The sequence below is a fragment of the Staurois parvus genome, unplaced genomic scaffold (genome assembly GCF_062004578.1).
Source record: "Staurois parvus isolate SC_StPar_1 unplaced genomic scaffold, SC_StPar_1.0 ptg002056l, whole genome shotgun sequence".
Taxonomy (NCBI): domain Eukaryota; kingdom Metazoa; phylum Chordata; class Amphibia; order Anura; family Ranidae; genus Staurois; species Staurois parvus.
In genome coordinates, this window is record NW_028319852.1 from 2908 (window position 1) to 21391 (window position 18484).

An 18484-nucleotide genomic window follows, 5' to 3' on the forward strand; every position below is an offset into this window, starting at 1 on the left:
GGCCAACAAGGCGGTTGCCTAGGGCAGCAATTTTTAGGGGAGCAGCACCGCCCTCCCCCCGAAGAAGGGACCCTTTGAGCAGCGGCGGACAGCAGGAAGATCAATGTGGGGGAGGGCAGTTGCAGAGCGACGATCGTGCAGCTGACAAGCCAGGACCAGGGGACAGCCTGGAGCAGGGAGAGAAGTGATGAAAGAGCCCGGAAGAGGTGAGCTGTGTTGTCTTCTGTGAGCTCTCCCTCCTGTCATCCATCCAGCAGATTACACTGACACTGATCACTGACAGATCGTATGGGACTGCACACACCTCCCCCCCTTCCTGCTGCACGGAGATCAGCAGTCCTTGGAGAGTGTGGGTGTGTGTGGTCCCATAGGATCTGAGGGAGAGGGGGCGGGAGGGAAGAGAGAGAGGGGAGAAAGAGGGAGGGAGGAAAGAGGAAAGGGGGGGGGGAAGAGGGGAGGGAGGAGGGGGAGAAAGAGAGGTGGGGGGAGAAAGAGAGAGGGGGAGAGAAAGAAAGAGAGGGGGAGGGAAAGAGGGGAGGGGGAGGGAAAGGGGGGGGGAGAAAAAGAGGGGGGGAAGAAAAAGAGGGGGGAAGAGGGAGGGGTCGGGAGAAGAGGGGGAGGGGAGAAAAAGAGGGGGGGAAGAGGGAGGGGGGGGAGAAGAGGGGGAGGGGAGAAAAAGAGGGGGTGAAGAGGGAGGGGGGGGAGCGAGGGAGGGGGGAGAAAGAGGGGGGGAGCGAGGGAGGGGGGAGCAAGAGAGGGGGGGGAGCGAGAGAGAGAGGGGGGGAAGCGAGAGAGAGAGGGGGGGGGGGAAGCGATAGAGAAGGGGAGAAAGTGAGAGGGGGGGAGAGAACAGAAAGAAAGGGGGAGAGAATCATATATACATACACACACTTATTGAACTCTCTCGCTCTCTCATTGGGGAGGGGGGTGCAAAATCTAAATACACTACTTCCACCTGCCAGTACTCAGGTCATTGGTTCGAATCCGAACCACAGCACCACCTGCCTGGATTTGTATGTTCTCCCTGTGCCTGCGTGGGTTTCCTCCCACACTCTAAAGACATGCTGGGAGGTGAATTGGATCCTGTCTGAATTGGCCCTAGTATGTGTATGTATGAATGTGAGTTAGGGACCTTAGATTGTAGGCTCCTCGGGGGCGGGGACTGATGTGAATGTACAATATGTATGTAAAGCGCGGCGTAAATTGACGGCGATATATAAGTACCTGAAATAAAAATTTAAAAAAATTGTAAAACCCCAATTCCAAAAAAGTTGGGATGCGATGTAAAATCTACCTAAATACAGAATGCAATGATCTGCAAATCTCATAAACCCAAATTTTATTCACAGCAAAAAACTATCAAATGTTGATCCCCTTGCAGCCCGCCCCGTGTATATATAGTGGGGCGTGGCGGCTGCACTGCGCTGGATCACCTACAGGTACGTGATCCTGAATTTCCGGGTAGAGGATGTGCACCCGCCACCCCATCTGTGCTGTCATTCAGCACAGCACACGCGGATTAGCAGGTCCCAGCCAATGATTGATGCCTGAGACCTGCTGATCGTCTTAGCGAATCACAGTACAGAGCCCTGTGTTTACTAACAGCACAGAGCTCTATACCCACGTGAAGATCTGACATTTTCTGGCACGTTTTGTTTACAAGTTTAAATCAGTATTTTTTGCTAGAAAATTACTTATAACCCCCAAACATTTTTTTGGCAAAGACCCTATTTATTGCAATTGTTTATGCCGCATGGTATTTGTGTAAATTTTTTTTTTTAACCACTTGCCTACAGGGCACTTATAGCCCCTTATTTACCAGGCCAATTTTCAGCTTTCAGCGCTGCCGCACTTTGATTGACAATTGCACGGTCATGCAACATTGTACCCATATGAAATTTTGATCATTTTTTTCTCACAAATAGAGCTTTCTTTTGGTGGTATTTATTCGCCACTGGGCACTTTACTTTTTGCGCTATAAATTAAAAAAAGTGCAAAAAATTTGAAAAAAAAAAAAAAAAAGTTTCTTTGTTTCTATTATAAAATTTTTCAAACAGGTAATTTTTCTCCTTCACTGATGTGCGTTGATGAGGCAGCACTGATGGGCACTGATAGGCGGCACTGATGGGCACCGATAGGCAGTACTAATGAGGTGGCACGGATAGGCGGCACTGATAGGCGGCACTAATGAGGTGTCACGGATAGGCGGCACTAATATGCAGCACTGATAGGCGGCACTGATAGGTGACACTGATGATGGGTACTGATAGACGGCACTGACTGGCATCACTGCTGGGCACTGACTGGCACAACCGCTGGGCACTGACTGGTGGCACTGACTGGCAGCACTGCTGGGCTGCACTGGTGGGTGGCACTGGTGGGCAGCACTGGTGGGTGGGCACAGGTGGGTGGCACTGCTGGGCACAGGTGGGTGGCACTGCTGGGCACAGGTGGGTGGGCACAGGTAGGTGGCACTTCTGGGCACAGGTGTGTGACACTGCAGAGTGGCACAGGTGGGTGCACTGCTGGGCACAGGTGGGTGCACTGCTGGGCACAGGTGGGTGATCTGCTGGGCACAGGTGGGCGGAGCTAGTGGGCGCACTGCTGGGCACAGGTGGGCGGAACTTGTGGGTGGCACTGCTGGGCACCGATCATCAGTGCCCTGATGATCGGTGCCGATCCCCGCTCTGACAACTGCCGGTTCTCAGCAGTACTTTCCTCACGATCTGACAGCGTGAGGAAAGTGCAGCCGAGAACCGGCAATTGCATTTCCCTGTGATCAGCGTGTCATTGGACACCGCTGATCAGGTGGTAAAAGGCCGGTATGATTGGCCTTTTACCACATCTCGTGATCAGCTGTGTCCGTAGGACACAGCGATCACGGAGATCGCCGGGTGCGCGCCCCCTGGGGCGCGATGGAGAGCGCATTCTGGGGGGACGTCATATGACGTCCACCCAGAACTGGCCGGCCGCAGTGCAGCCGTCATTCGGCTATCTGCGGTCGGCAACAAGTTAATACAGTGTATTAAAAAAAAAAAAAAACCACAATATATACCGCAATTTGTTTGTAAAAAGTGAAAGATAACGTTACATCGAGTAAATAGATATCGAACATGTCACGCTTTAAAATTGCGTACGCTCGTGCAATGGTGACAAACTACGGTAATTAAAAATCTCCATAGGCAACACTTTAAATATATTTCCAGGTGACCAGTGTAGACTTACACGGGAGGTCTGGTGCTGGAATGATTGCTCTCGCTCTGACGTTCGTGACGATATCTCACGTGTGGTGCGATCACCGTTTACGTCTGCGTACACTTCTGCGCGCAAGCATGGTGGGATGGGGGCGTGTTAAAAAATTTTCTGTTATGTTTACACTTTTTTTTATCAAATATTCCTATTACAAGGAATGTAAACATCCCTTGTAATAGAAATAAGGCTTGACAGGTCCTTTTTACGAAGAGATCTGGGGGGTCAAAAAGACCCCAAATCTCTCCTTTGCCTTTAGAAGGTAAACCAAAATACATTTTGGCCAAAATTTATGAAGAAATTTGATTTTAAAGAAAAAATACGGTCTTTTCAAAATTTTGTTTCAAAAAAGTATTTTTCTCATTGACATAATAAAAAATAAAAACCCAGCAGTGATCAAATACAAGTGAAAGAAAGTTCTATTTTTTATCTTTTGCTGCAAAAAAAAAAGAAAAAAAATGTTTACAATTGCACCGGACCAGAAGTGACGTCATGACGTCGCTCCGGTCCTCCAATGTCATAGAGGTGAACAGAGACCATAGAGTCGTTGCCCCTGGGAGCATCCGGCCGCATCTTCGGATCATTTCTCAGGTTCGCCACTTGTTAGGCACACAGTTAACCCTTTGAGTGGCCCTAGATGTCAACCCCTTCCTGCCCAGTGTCATTGGTACAGTGACAGTGTATAGCATCAGCACTGATCACTGGTGTCACTGGAGAGGTCAGGGTCACTTAGTTCCCCCCCCCCCAGTGTCATTGGTACAGTGACAGTGTATAGCATCAGCACTGATCACTGTATTGGTGTCACTGGAGACGTCAGGGTCACTTAGTTACCGCCCCCCCCAGTGTCAGTTAGTGTCAGATTGCCTGCTATAAGTTGCTGATCACTGTCATTACTAAAAAAAAATAAAATAAAAAATGTAAATTCCAGTATATATCTCACAGTTCGTAGACACCATACCTTTCACATGAACCAATCAATATACATGTATTGGGATTTTTGTTTTGTACCAAAGACACGGAGAAGAATACATTTTGGCCAAAATTTATAAAGAAATTTGATTTTAATATAAAAAATACCGTCTTTCTTTTCAAAATTTTGTTTCAAAAAAGTTTTTTTTCCGATGACATAAAAAAAAAAACAGCGGTGATCAAATACCAGTGAAAGAAAGTTCTATTTGTGGAAAAAAAAATATAAATGTTTAAGTACAGTGTTGCATGACTGCGCAATTGCCAGTTAGAGTAGTGCAGTGCTGAATAGCAACAAATGCCTTGGTCATGAAGGGGGTAAAACCTTTTGGAGCTTAAGTGGTTAAACTGAGAAAATGGACTATTTAAGATAAACCAGAAGGTCATTTTGAGATTGATGGCAGCAACAGGTCTCAAAAAAGTTGGGCTGGGGCAACAAAAACTGGCAAAGTAGGTGGGGCTAACAAGGAAGAGCTGGTAAAACAATGAGTACAGGCGGGGAGTGGCAGCATAGTGTACAGACCAATGAGTACAGGCGGGGAGGGACAGCATAGTGTACAGACCAATGAGCACAGGTGTGGAGGGGCAGCATAGTGTACAGACTAATGAGTACAGGTGGGGAGGGGCAGCTTTTTTTTTTTTTTATCCCCTTGCCTACCGGGCACTGTCACCCCCTTCCTGCTGAGGCCAAGTTTCAGCTTTCAGCTCTGTCGCACTTTGAATGACAATTGTGCGGTCATGCAACACTGTACCCATATGACATTTTTATAATTTTTTTCACACAAACAGAGCTTTTTGGTGGTATTTAATCACTTTTGCAGGTGAGGGGGGGGGGAAGGTTGCACTATAAACGAAAAATCATAGGCAGAACTGATGGGCATTGATAGACAGAACTGATGGGCATTGATAGACAGAACTGATGGGCATTGATAGGCAGAACTGATGGGCACTGACAGGCAGAACTGATGGGCACTGACAGGCAGAACTGATGGGCATTGATAGGCAGAACTGATGGGCATTGATAGGCAGAACTGATGGGCATTGATGAGTAGGCACTGATGATGCTGTACTATACATTGATGAGGCACTGATAGGTGGCACTGATAGGTAGCACTGACGGGCAGCACTGCTGAGAACTGACGGGCAGCACTGCTGAGAACTGACGGGCAGCACTGTTGGGAACGGACGGGCAGCATTGATCAGTACCCCGATCATCAGTGCAGATGTCTGCTTCGACAGTTGCTGGTTCCCGGCAGTGCTCTCATGCTGTGACAGGGTGAGGAAAGTTCTGCTGATAACCGGCAACTATATTTACATGGTGGTCAGCTGTGATTGGCCTTTTACCATGTCATGTGATCAGTGATCACAGACAGCGCCGGGTGCGTGTCGCTAGGGGGCGTGTCCTGGGAGGACATCATATGACGCCCTCCCAGGACCGCACTGTAGACGTCATTGGGGTAGAGCGCGGTAGGAAAATGGTTACATTTCAGGATAACTTACAGTTTTGTCTGAACTCCGAAGAAAAGTCTCCAGTTGCTGCAGCGGCCGCAGCTGTACGGATTGTAGAACGCCTGCAGTGAGGAAACAAGGACATGTCAGTACTGATGGACATCAAATGAGGGCAATGATTGGCCGGTCCCAAGTCAGGTCACAGAGGGTCCAGGGGTCAGTCATACAGGAGACCGCTAACAGCAGCAATATATGGGGGGCGCCGCAGGGACGCCCATAGGTGGCTCTGTGCTGGTGGGGAGGATCTTTATAGCCAATAATCCGGCAGAGTTCCACTTTAATCTGATATGAATGGCGGATTACATAAGATTTTGGGAGGCTCCCTGCCGGCTCTCCCTACCGCCCCCTACCTGTATTGCAGTGTCAGTGGGAGCTGGAAATAGACGGCCATCATGGATGTGGTCAGCTTACCCTCCCCATGGTCAGCAGCCTCTTCTTCTCCTTCTTGTTGATGTGCCGCTCTATGCTGGTCTCCCCTCGGGTGATGAGCATCGCGTGCCACAGCGTGAGAGCGCCGAGCGCCAGAGCCACAGAACTGCAGAAACAAGAACCATTTCATCACTATGGGTGGACGGCCACCTACCAACCAGTCCTGGGCACCTACCCGCCAGTCCTGGGCACCTACCCGCCAGTCCTGGGCACCTACCCGCCAGTCTGCCAGTCCTGGGCACCTACCCGCCAGTCCTGAGCACCTACCCGCCAGTCCTGGCCATCTACCCGCCAGTCCTGGTCACCTACCCGCCAGTCCCGGTCACCTTCACTTCACACTTCCTGAGAATACTCAACATTTACGCAAAAGGAAACCTTATACATACTGTACATTCCCATCAGTCCCTGCCCTATAGGCTGTATGGGGGACCCTGTCAGGCAGGCTGTATGGGGGACCCTGTCAGGCAGGATGTATGGGGGACCCTGTCAGGCAGGATGTATGGGGGACCCTGTCAGGCAGGATGTATGGGGGACCCTGTCAGGCAGGATGTATGGGGAACCCTGTCAGGCAGGTTGTATGGGGGACCCTGTCAGGCAGGTTGTATGGGGACCAATGTCAGGCAGGTTGTTTGGAGGACCCTGTCAGGCAGGTTCTATGAGGGACCCTGCCAGGCAGGCTGTATAGGGGATCATGCCATGTAAGCATTATGGGGGACCCTGCAAGGTAGGCTGTATGGGGGACCCTGACAGGTAGGCTGTATGGGGGACCCTGACAGGTAGGCTGTATGGGGGACCCTGACAGGTAGGCTGTATGGGGGACCCTGACAGGTAGGCTGTATGGGGGACCCTGACAGGTAGGCTGTATGGGGGACCCTGACAGGTAGGCTGTATGGGGGACCCTGACAGGTTGGCTGTATGGGGGACCCTGTCAGGTAGGCTGTATGGGGGACCCTGCCAGGTTGGCTGTATGGGAGACCCTGCCAGGTTGGCTGTATGGGAGACCCTGCCAGGTTGGCTGTATGGGGGACCCTGCCAGGTAGACTGTATGGGGGACCCTGCCAGGTAGACTGTATGGGGAACCCTGCCAGGTAGACTGTATGGGGAACCCTGCCAGGTAGACTGTATGGGGAACCCTGCCAGATAGACTGTATGGGGAACCCTGCCAGATAGACTGTATGGGGGACCCTGCAAGGTAGACTGTATGGGGAACCCTGCCAGGTAGACTGTATGGGGAACCCTGCCAGATAGACTGTATGGGGAACCCATGAACTGTAATGGCAGCTCTGCCCTTTGCCTTTAATTTTACTTTAAATAAAACATTACATAGACTGCAGTTCCTCAGCTGTTTTTATTTTCTCGTTTCCCTCCAATGTGGGTTAATATTGCGGCGAGATTTATTCCTTTTTTTATGACACGAGCTGCCACCGAATTGTAAGATCGGTTAATTGGTACACTGGATAGTGAAAGCAATATAAAAAAGGTGCGGCCAGTTCCAATGTACAAAGTTGTGTGAACTTACCTGCAGAGTACCCAGAGGTAGATGATACACTTGTGAAACATTCTCTCCCTGAAGGTGAAGGTAGGTGGGGGGGTCTGACTGTAGAAGGTCTAAGAGCAAAGAAGATATATAGACGGTTATAGATCCACATCCAGCTCTTGGGTTCCCACACAGACAGAAGCTTTCCTTTGAATGATGGATGCAGACCGAGTATTATTATTATTATACAGTATTTATATAGCGCCAAAGGGTATGCTCAGCGCTGTACATTATAGTGGGGGACAGAACATGAGACAAGACAGTAACAATACAATACACGAGGAGTTCGAGGGCCCTGCTCCTTGGAGCTTACAATCTAGGAGGGAGGGGGTAGTGGTACAGGAGGAAGTGGCTGTGGGGGATGGAGTGGTGGGAGGAGTGGAGGAGGTTAGTTGTTAGGTGAGGTCGGGTGTTAGGTGAGGGTGGGGTAGGCTTCCCTGAAGAGGAGGGTTTTCAGGGTGCGTCTGAAGGTGAGGAGGGTAGGTGACAGTCTGATGGATTGGGGTAGGGAGTTCCAGAGGATGGGGGAAGTCCTAGAGAAGTCCTGCAATTGGGCAGGGGAGGAGGAGACCAGGGAGCTAGAGAGTAGGAGGTCCTGTGAGGAGCGGAGGGCACGGGTAGGGTAGTATTTGGGTATCAGGTCGGTTATGTAGTTTCGGGCGGCGTTGTGAATGGCTTTGTAGGTCAGAGTTAGCAGTTTGAATTTGATGCGTTGGGCAATCGGGAGCCAATGAAGGGATTGGCAGAGGGGGGTGGAGCGGTTGGTGAGGTGGATGAGTCTGGCTGCTGAGATCAGGATAGTCTGGAGTGGGGATAGCGTTTGTTTGGGTAGGCCAGTGAGGAGGGAGTTGCAGTAGTCCAGGTGTGAGATGATGAGGGAGTGTACGAGTTGTTTGGTGGTGCCTGGGGTGAGGAACGTGCGTATCTTGGAGATGTTGCGGAGGTGGAGCCGGCAAGATCTAGATAGGAGTTGGATGTGGGGTAGGAAGGACAGGTGGGAGTCCAGGGTGACACCCAGGACTTTGGCGTGTGGGGTGGGAGAGATGGTGGCGTTGTTAGTAGTGATGGAGAGCATGGGGCGGGGGGGGGCTCGGGGTGGGGGGGGAAGACCAGGAGCTCGGTTTTGGATAGGTTAAGTTTGAGGAAATGGAGCGACATCCAGTCTGATATGTCGTTTAGGAGGTGGGCGATGTGGGCGGAGACTGAGGGGGTGGGGTGGGGGGTGGAGAGGTAAATTTGGGTGTCGTCGGCATAGAGGTGGTAATTGAAGCCGTGGGAGTGAATACGTTTGCCAAGGGAGGAGGTGTAGATGAAGAAGAGGAGGGGTCTGAGGACAGAGCCTTGGGGGACCCCGACAGAGATGGTGGGGGAGGTACTCGCTGATACCGATTACCGAAACCTATTTTTAGAGTCATGTGACCGGACAAGCTTTGAAATCGCACTGCAAACTGGCCGGGACAAGGTCGGTTTTAATATCTGAGCATTTGCAGGAGGACAAGTACTTGAGCAAATGCTTCGTTACGGCACTGGTATCGGTACAACCCTACTGACAACACCAACCCGAGTGTTACGGAATATCGCCACATACACAATACTTGATGTTTCTTCTCCTGCCAGGGATACAAAGGGAGTCTTCCATATGAAAGTCAATCAAGACTCAATTATAAAAGTCAGTCATGACAACCCAGAGATTTACTTTTTGTCTTCTACTAGATGTCCAACATCATTCAACCCTGATCCTCTGAGCCCAGGTCATCCCGGACCAGCCCCCAGGTCATCCCGGACCAGCCCCCAGGTCATCCCGGACCAGCCCCCAGGTCATCCCGGACAAGCCCCCAGCCTGTGACTGGACAGTGAGAGAAGCGTCAAACTGATGAGTTCACCACTCTTCTCTCCTCCTACCATGAGCACCAGGAAAACTGATGGGAAATGTATGCTGCTTACCATGCATTGGGGTGTGCTGTGATAAAGGTGCTTTGGGAAGGTGGATTGGGGTGCCATTAAGACACAGTCTACTGGAGAAATGTTTTGCCTTAAACTGATTTGAGAAGAACCGAGTGATTCATCCTTCCAAATGCTACCTGAAAATGATCCGTTTTAGCTGGGCTTGGCCCTTTAGTGTATGTGAACAAAGATCAATTACAGGAATATTCCTGCCGCAATGGGCCCAGTGTATGAAAGAGGACATGTATCTGATGCTTGTGGTGGCCAAATAATAATTTTCCAGAAACATTCATTCACGGCCACCATATTATCCGACAATTAAAGTGAAACAGTCATTAAACAAAACACTTGTAGAAGAAGACTGGGCATGCTAAGCTTCCTCACAGAATCGCCAGAACGTCATTCATTCACGAGAAACAGTCATGAGAAGTCTACAGGGAACGCTCACACTGGTCCTTCCTACTGACCCCCAGCAAAACTGTTCTTGTTGCCAAAATCAGCTTGTCAGCTTCTTCCTATCATTCTCCGGGTGCACCATGGCTGAATGGAGGATGTAATCTGAACATTGGCCATGGGCAACAAACATCTGCTTTAGATCTTTTGATAAATAAGCCCCAGTCCCTGCAGTTTGCATGTATAACTTCATCTTGGTTCCAGTGTCCGGGTACCACTAATCCATGTTATTTAGCCTTTCATGAAAGTCCGCAAATGTATTGGAATAGCTTTTAACTTGCACATCTTTGGAGCTGTCAGTGGCTTTTGTTCAGGTTTTGTATTCCCACACAAGTCTATGGGAATACAAACTCTACTTGAAGGAGGTCAAAGTCTAGTCAGGACGAGGTCAAAGTCTGGTCAGGAGGAGGAGGTCAAAGTGGAGGAGGAGGTCAAAGTCGGGTCAGGAGGACGAGGTCAAAGTCGGGTCAGGAGGACGAGGTCAAAGTCGGGTCAGGAGGACGAGGTCAAAGTTGGGGCAGGGGGACATGGTCAAAGTCTGGTCAGGAGGACATGGTCAAAGTCTGGTGAGAAGGAGGAGGTCAAAGTCTGGTGAGAAGGAGGAGGTCAAAGTCTGGTGAGAAGGAGGAGGTCAAAGTCTGGTCAGGAGGAGGAGGTCAAAGTCTGGTCAGGAGGAGGAGGTCAAAGTCTGGTCAGGAGGAGGAGGTCAAAGTCTGGTCAGGAGGAGGAGGTCAAAGTCTGGTCAGGAGGAGGAGGTCAAAGTCAAGTCAGGTGAAGGTCAAAGTCAGGTTAGGTGGAGGTCAAGTTCATGTCAAAAGGTGGTTAGCTACAGGTCAGATGCATCTGTCAATGTATTTTGTAGGATCTCAGAAGAATCTCACACTCATGCCATGGACAGAAATCCAATGCCTATCAACACAGACCCAGTTACTGTGTATCTGGGAAGTGAACTAGGAAGTCTGAGAAATAACCTATACAGTGCCTTGAAAAAGTCTTCCTCCCCCTTGAAATTTTCACCATTTTGTCATGTTATAAACAAAACCGTCAATGTATTTATCGGGATTGGATGTGATGGACCGACACAAACCGGCACATAATTGTGACGTGGAAGGAAAATGAGAAATGGTTTCCAACATTTGTGACCAATAAATCTGTGAAAAGTGTGTCTACATTTGTATTCGGCCCCCCGGAGTTAATACTTTGTAGGACCCCCTTTGGCTGCAATTCCAGCTGCAAGTCTTTTTGGGGATGTCTCTTTGCACATCTAGAGAGGGACATTTCTGCCCGTTCTTCTTTGCAGAATCGCTCAAGCTGTCAGATTGGATGGAGAGCGTCTGGGAACAGCAATGTTTAGGTCTGGCCACAGATTCTCCATTGGATTTGGGTCTGGACTGTGACTGGGCCATTCTAACACATGAAGATGCTTTGATCTAAACCATTCCATTGTAGCTCTGGCTGGATGTTTCGGGTCGTTGTCCTTCTGGAAGGGGAACCTCCGCCTCGGTCTCAAATCTTCTACAGACTCTAACAGGTTTTCTTCTAAGATTGCCCTGTATTTGGCTCCATCCATCTTCCCATCAACTCTGACCAGCTTTTCTGTCCCTGCTGAAGAAAAGCATCCCCACCACATGATGCTGCCACCACCATGCTTCACGGTGGGGATGGTGTGTTCAGGGTGATGAGCAATGTTAGTTTTCCACCACACATAGCGTTTTGCTTTTAGGCTAAAAAAGTTAAATGTTGGTCTCCTCTGACCAGAGCCCCTTCTTCCACATTTGCTGTGTCCCCCACATGACTTCTCACAAACTGCAAACAGGACTTCTTCTGGCTTTCCTCCAACAATGACTTTCTTCTTGCCACCCTTCCATAGAGGCCAGATTTGTGGAGTGATGACTAATAGTTGTCCTGTGGACAGATTCTCCCCCCTGAGCTGTGGATCTCTGCAGCTCCTCCAGAGATCCCATGAGCCTCTTGGCTGCTTCTCTGATGAATGCTCTCCTTGCCCGGCCGGTCAGTTTAGCTGGACGGCCATGTCTTGGTAGGTTTGCAGTTGTGCCGTACTCTTTCCATTTTTGGAAGATGGATTGAACAGTGCTCCGTGAGAGGTTCAAAGCTGGAGATATTTTTTTTTATAACCTAACCCTGCTTTAAAATTCTCCACAACTTTATCCCTGACCTGTCTGGTGTGTTCCTCGGCCTTCACGATGCTGTTTGTTCACTAATGTTCTCTAACAACCTCTGAGGAATTCACAGAACAGCTGGATTTACACTGAGATCACATGACACACAGTTGGACACTATTTAGGTGACTTCTGAAGGCAATTGGTTCCACTAGATTTTAGTTAGGGGTATCAGGGTAACGGGGGCTGAATACAAATGCACACCACAGTTCTCACATATTTGTAAAAAATGTTGAAAACCATTTATGACCTTCCACTTCACAATTATGTGCCACTTTGTGTTGGTCTATCACATCCAATCCCAATAAAATACATTGGCGGTTCTGGTTGTCACACAACATGGGGAACATTTCAAAGGGGGAGGAAGACTTTTTCAAGGCATTACATATCACCATGGTAGACCATATGGAAGGCTACACAGGTTTGGAACATGAAGGACCGGATAAAAGCGAATGCGGGTTAGTGACACGAGACAACCATCCACCAACACAAGGAGGAAGCAGGAAGAGACGACAGGGGACATGCTGGAAGCAATGTTTAGGACAGCCCGTGCACAGAAGGAACCCTCCAACATTGGTGAAGGGCAATAACCAGACAACACAGCCCACCTCATTGCCTGCAAACGTCAGCCTCTCCTTCTCCTGGTGCTTGAATTTCTGATAAGAGGGAAATATGACCAAAGTTACCTTCCCGTCCAGCTAAACAGGACCCTAAACCCCCCCCCCCCAATATGCAGAGATGAAGTATGGGGTAACTATTGGGGTGTAGTAGTTTCTACAGAACATCTCACAAACCTACCCCAGGCAATATACTGAACGTAGGACAAGAATGCTGAAGGACTAGGCTGTACATCGGTGGGAGGTAAGACAATTCAGCTTTGTAAAGCAAGTGAACTCCGCCATGATGAATCCGCCATATCCCCACCCCGCTAAAAGGTCCTCAACAATGAGGAAAGGAAAGCCAATCATCATCTGGCTGCATACAGTGGAGGGTGCTGAGCTCACCAAAGGGCGGCACAAACACTGCAAAGAATTACCATCACACATCTAATGGGCTGTTTATTATAGATGGTGACTGGTCTATATAGTAAAGCCAAGCGCACAGTCCAACCCTGACATCACTTCTCCTGGAATAAAGAGAGCCTGTCATAAGGGCGATACAGAAGCTGCTATTTCTGATTTGTGTTTAATGGTGTAAACCAGGGGTGTCCAGCCGGATTAATGGTGTAAACCAGGGGTGTCCAGCCGGATTAATGGTGTAAACCAGGGGTGTCCAGCCGGTTTAATGGTGTAAACCAGGGGTGTCCAGCCGGATTAATGGTGTAAACCAGGGGTGTCCAGCCGGATTAATGGTGTAAACCCGGGGTGTCCAACCGGTTTAATGGTGTAAACCAGGGGTGTCCAGGTGGTTTAATGGTGTAAACCAGAGGTGTCCAGCCAGTTTAATGGTGTAAACTAGGAGTGTCCAGCCGGTTTAATGGTGTAAACTAGGAGTGTCCAGCCGGTTTAATGGTGTAAACTAGGAGTGTCCAGCCGGTTTAATGGTGTAAACTAGGAGTGTCCAGTCGGTTTAATGGTGTAAACCAGGGGTGTCCAGCCGGTTTAATGGTGTAAACCAGGGGTGTCCAGCCGGTTTAATGGTGTAAAGCAGGGGTGTCCAACCTTTTGACTCTACCGGGCCACATTGGAAGAAGAGGAATGGTCTTGGGCCACACCATAAAAAAACCCACCAACAATTAGGGCCCCATTCACACATCATGATCTTGAATCATGGGCGGAATCGTGGCGTTTTTGCCCGCGATTCAAAAAAAAAAAAATCGCACTGCAACCTTGGTAAAACACACCACGTGTGCTTGGGTGCCATTCATTCTTACCAGCACCTCAAACGTGGTGCAATTTTGCTGCGACTGTTGCACAACATAAGTAGAAGTAGTTGCCCACACGAAGCTCCTGCTCCTTTTTGGGCGACAAGCTCTGCATTGGTGCATTTTGCCACGATTGCCATGAGATTTGGAATCACGGGTGGAATTGCAGTGATTCAAAATCGCAAAGTGTGAATGGGGCCCATGGATAGCTGAACAGGAGAAGTTGGGTGGATGATTAGATTTCAGCTATGTGTACATAGGAGGGACGGGAGACGGCCAGGCAGTGTCAGGGATGGCGGTTGAGGGTTTGGGGGCTACCACCCCACCCCCCCAGATCTGGTCATGCGGCACTTACTTGGCTGGTGCTAGAAAGTGGGAGTCCCTGTGTGTACTGCCGGTACTACTGAAGACACAGCATCCCTCCAGGCGTTCCTGTGCTGGCCGGAGCCATGGGGGATCAGCTCACCGGCTGCGGTTGGATGGCACAGTGCAGGCCCGCTGTCGGCAGCCTGTCAAACTCCTTGGCTAGGTTCACACATTTGCGTGTTGCAATTGATGTGTTTTCTGGTGCGTTTTGCATTTTTGAGCATGTGATTTTGACACTTTTTTATGCATTTTGCTTTTTCTTCTTTTTAATTTGCCCAATAGAAAATTATTGACTTCATGCCACTTTGATGCGTCCCTCCAATTGGGAACTGCCACAAGTTTACAGTTTTGCGTTGGGCCGCAGGCTGGACTCCCCTGGTGTAAACTGGAACCCCATCGCAGAATACACCATTCAGTCCTCACATCTGTATATCTCCTTTGTGTCATTATTACATTTCTGCTGGGGGCGGATTATTCTGCAATTACTTGTCATTACACAACAAAGAAAAAATATATCACCGAAGGACAAACAAGGCTTTCCTTTCCTGTTATCGTCATGGAAATAGGATTTTATTGATACACTTTTTCTACTTTGTATCCCGTCTGATCGATGTTTATAAACAATGTTACTTTGTATCTCTCCATCTCCCGTCTGATCGATGTTTATAAACAATGTTACTTTGTATCTCTCCATCTCCCGTCTGATCGATGTTTATAAACAATGTTACTTTGTATCTCTCCATCTCCCGTCTGATAGATGTTTTTTAAACAATGTTACTTTGTATCTCTCTATCTCCCGTCTGATCGATGTTTATAAACAATGTTACTTTGTATCTCTCTCACTTCCGTCTGATCGATGTTTATAAACAATGTTACTTTGTATCTCTCTCACTTCCGTCTGATCGATGTTTATAAACAATGTTACTTTGTATCTCTCTATCTCCCGTCTGATCGATGTTTATAAACAATGTTACTTTGTATATCTCCATCTCCCATCTGATGGATGTTTATAAACAATGTTACTTTGTATCTCTCTATCCCCCGTCTGATCGATGTTTATAAACAATGTTACTTTGTATCTCTCTATCTCCCGTCTGATCAATGTTTATAAACAATGTTACTTTGTATCTCTCCATCTCCCGTCTGATCGATGTTTATAAACAATGTTACTTTGTATCTCTCTATCTCCCGTCTGATCGATGTTTATAAACAATGTTACTTTGTATCTCTCTATCTCCCGTCTGATCGATGTTTATAAACAATGTTACTTTGTATCTCTCTATCTCCCGTCTGATCGATGTTTATAAACAATGTTACTTTGTATCTCTCTATCTCCCGTCTGATCGATGTTTATAAACAATGTTACTTTGTATCTCTCTATCCCCCATCTGATCGATGTTTATAAACAATGTTACTTTGTATCTCTACCTCCCGTCTGAACAATGTTTGGGCTTTCAGCAGCAGGACAGAGGCTGGACACCCCACACACATCTTGTGTTCTTTGATGACATTGTTTTGCCGTGTGAACAGAGTGCCTTCAAGTGGTCAATGAGACTGTAAGCGGGAAAAAATCTAGAAGTCGCCAGTCCCAACTTATACCTACAAACTTGTTTCGGGTGAATCATTTATTTTCATAGCTTGGTCGCAGATTAATGTTAAAGCCCCACTCCGGGCTAAGACCATTTTTTCACTAGCCTCCCTCCCTCCTCTGACCTGTGGTATTAACCACTTGTTTCCTTCTTACCTTGTGAAGGTAATACTCACCTAGGTCCCCCTTCCAGGTCCCTTGCAACTTCCAGTTCCAGGTGGGGGCCTGCTGATCCAGTGCTGTGATGTCCCCCCTGAGATCGCCAGTGCCCTGTGATGACGTGTTCCTCTTCTTGGTCCAGATAGGACCCTGGTGCTGGACATTCAATGTGTCCGTGTCCTGCAGGCACTGACATGGACACAACTAAAAAGGTTGAGGGGCAGGCTTGGGGCTGCAGCGTCACATGACCGCTGCTTAGGGTAAGTTATATAAGGATTTTATTTTATAGCAAACACGGGGGGACAAAACTGATCCCAGAGTGGGGCTTTAATTCCTCTTCCAAATGGCTATGGCCTTTGCATAGAACTGTGAACTCAGATCCAGGGACATAACAAGCCAGTTGATGATGCCACATACTGGCATCCAGTGGCGCAGGGTGGGTTTTCAGCACCCGGGGTAAGGCAAGTAATTTGTGCCCCCTAACCTGTGGACTTTTAGAACTTCCTCCAGAGTGCCCCCTTTGTACTACTAAAGGGACACTTTGGAGGATCTAAGGGCACTTAGTACCTCCACAGTGCCCCCTTTAATCCACCAGAGTGCCCCCTTACATCTTCCACAGTGCCCCTTACATCCTCTAGAGTGTTGCCTTAGTAGTACTAAAGGGACATTTTGGAGGATGACACGGGACACTCTGGAGGATCTAAGGGTACTTAGTACCTCCAGAGTGCCCCCTTAAATCCACCAGAGTGCCCCCTTACATCCTCCTCCAGAGTGCCCCTTACATTCTCCTCCAGGGTGCCCCCCTATATCCTCCTCCAGAGTGCCCCCTTAGTGCCTCCAGAGTGCCCGCTTAGTACTACTGTACTAAGGGGGCACTCTGGAGGTACTATGTTAGAACCCTTAGATCCTCTAGAGTGCCCCCTACATCCTCCACAGTGCCCCCTGTGTAGTAATAGAGGGGCACTTTGGAGGATGAAAGGGGCACTCTGGAGGATCTAAGTGTACTTAGTACCTGCAGAGTGCCCCCTTACATCCTCCACAGTGCCCCCTATATCCTCCTGAGTGCCCCCTTTGTAGTAATAGAGGGGCACTTTGGAGGATGAAAGGGGCACTCTGGAGAATCTAAGGATACTAACCTAGTACCTCCAGAGTACCCCCTTAAATCCACCAGAGTGCCCCCTTACATCCTCCTCCAGAGTGCCCCTTACATTCTCCTCCAGGGTGCCCCCCTATATCCTCCTCCAGAGTGCCCCCCTACATCCTCCTCCAGAGTGCCCCCTTAGTGCCTCCAGAGTGCCCGCTTAGTACTACTGTACTAAGGGGGTACTCTGGAGGTACTATGTTAGAACCCTTAGATCCTCCAGAGTGCCCCCCTTACATCCACCAGAGTGCCCCTTACAACCTCCTCCAGAGTACCCCTTACATCCTCCTCCAGAGTGTTACCTTAGTGCCTCCTGGGTGCCCCTTTACATCCTCCCTCAGAGTGTTCCTTTAGTGCCTCCTGAGTGCCCCTTTACATCCTGCAGAGTGTCTCTTTACATCCTCCTCCAGAGTGCCCCCTTAGTGCCTCCAGAGTGTCCGCTTAGTACCACTAAGGGGGCACTATGGAGAAGGATGTAAAGAGACACTCTGCAGGATGTAAAGGGGCACCCAGGAGGCACTAAGGGAACTCTCTGAGGGAGGATGTAAAGGGGCACCCAGGAGGTACTAAGGAAACACTCTGAAGGAGGATGTAAAAGGGCACCCAGGAGGCACTAAGGGAACACTCTGAGGGAGGATGTAAAGGGGCACCCAGGAGGCACTAAGGGAACACTCTGAAGGAGGATGTAAAGGGGCACCCTAGAGGCACTAAGGGAACAGCCTGTTCTAGCAATATCCATGTTATGAGCAGCAGAGCACACCGCCCACCTCCCTGCCGCCCTATTCCCGTCCTGCTCGCCCTCTACCTGCCACAGTCCCAACGTTCGCCTTGTATGTAAACTTTCCCTGTGGAACACGGACTCCTTGGCTTGTTGGTGTCACTTCCTGCAGCCGGTGTCAGTCTTTGCAGTGTCATGCAGGGAGGAGTCATCCGGTCCGCACACTAAAAGTCATCCCGAGTACCGGAGCACCGTCCAGACATTGCATCGCTCCACTCAGGTCAGCCCGGCAGCCTCTGCCATTATTCTCCTAGATGGGGATTGGGGCTTCCAGTACAGGCGCTGCCGGGAATCTATCGGAGGGCACTCAGATGTACGCCC

At 49.2% G+C, this 18484-nt stretch overlaps 1 protein-coding gene across 1 annotated transcript in view; it reads right to left on the reverse strand.

The window, feature by feature from the left end:
* Positions 1-5715: 5715 nt before the first annotated feature.
* The window catches only part of LOC149432910 (palmitoyltransferase ZDHHC16-like), a gene marked incomplete at its 3' end in the record, with an annotated part of 35709 nt that continues 22940 nt past the window's right edge, over positions 5716-18484 (reverse strand). The window contains exons 7-10 of the mRNA XM_089664817.1: positions 12876-12923; positions 7673-7761; positions 6136-6259; positions 5716-5786 (exon numbers count right to left, since the gene is read on the reverse strand). Coding sequence (XP_089520943.1) covers positions 5716-5786; positions 6136-6259; positions 7673-7761; positions 12876-12923 — 332 coding nt within the window. The remainder of the gene's footprint in view (positions 5787-6135; positions 6260-7672; positions 7762-12875; positions 12924-18484) is intronic.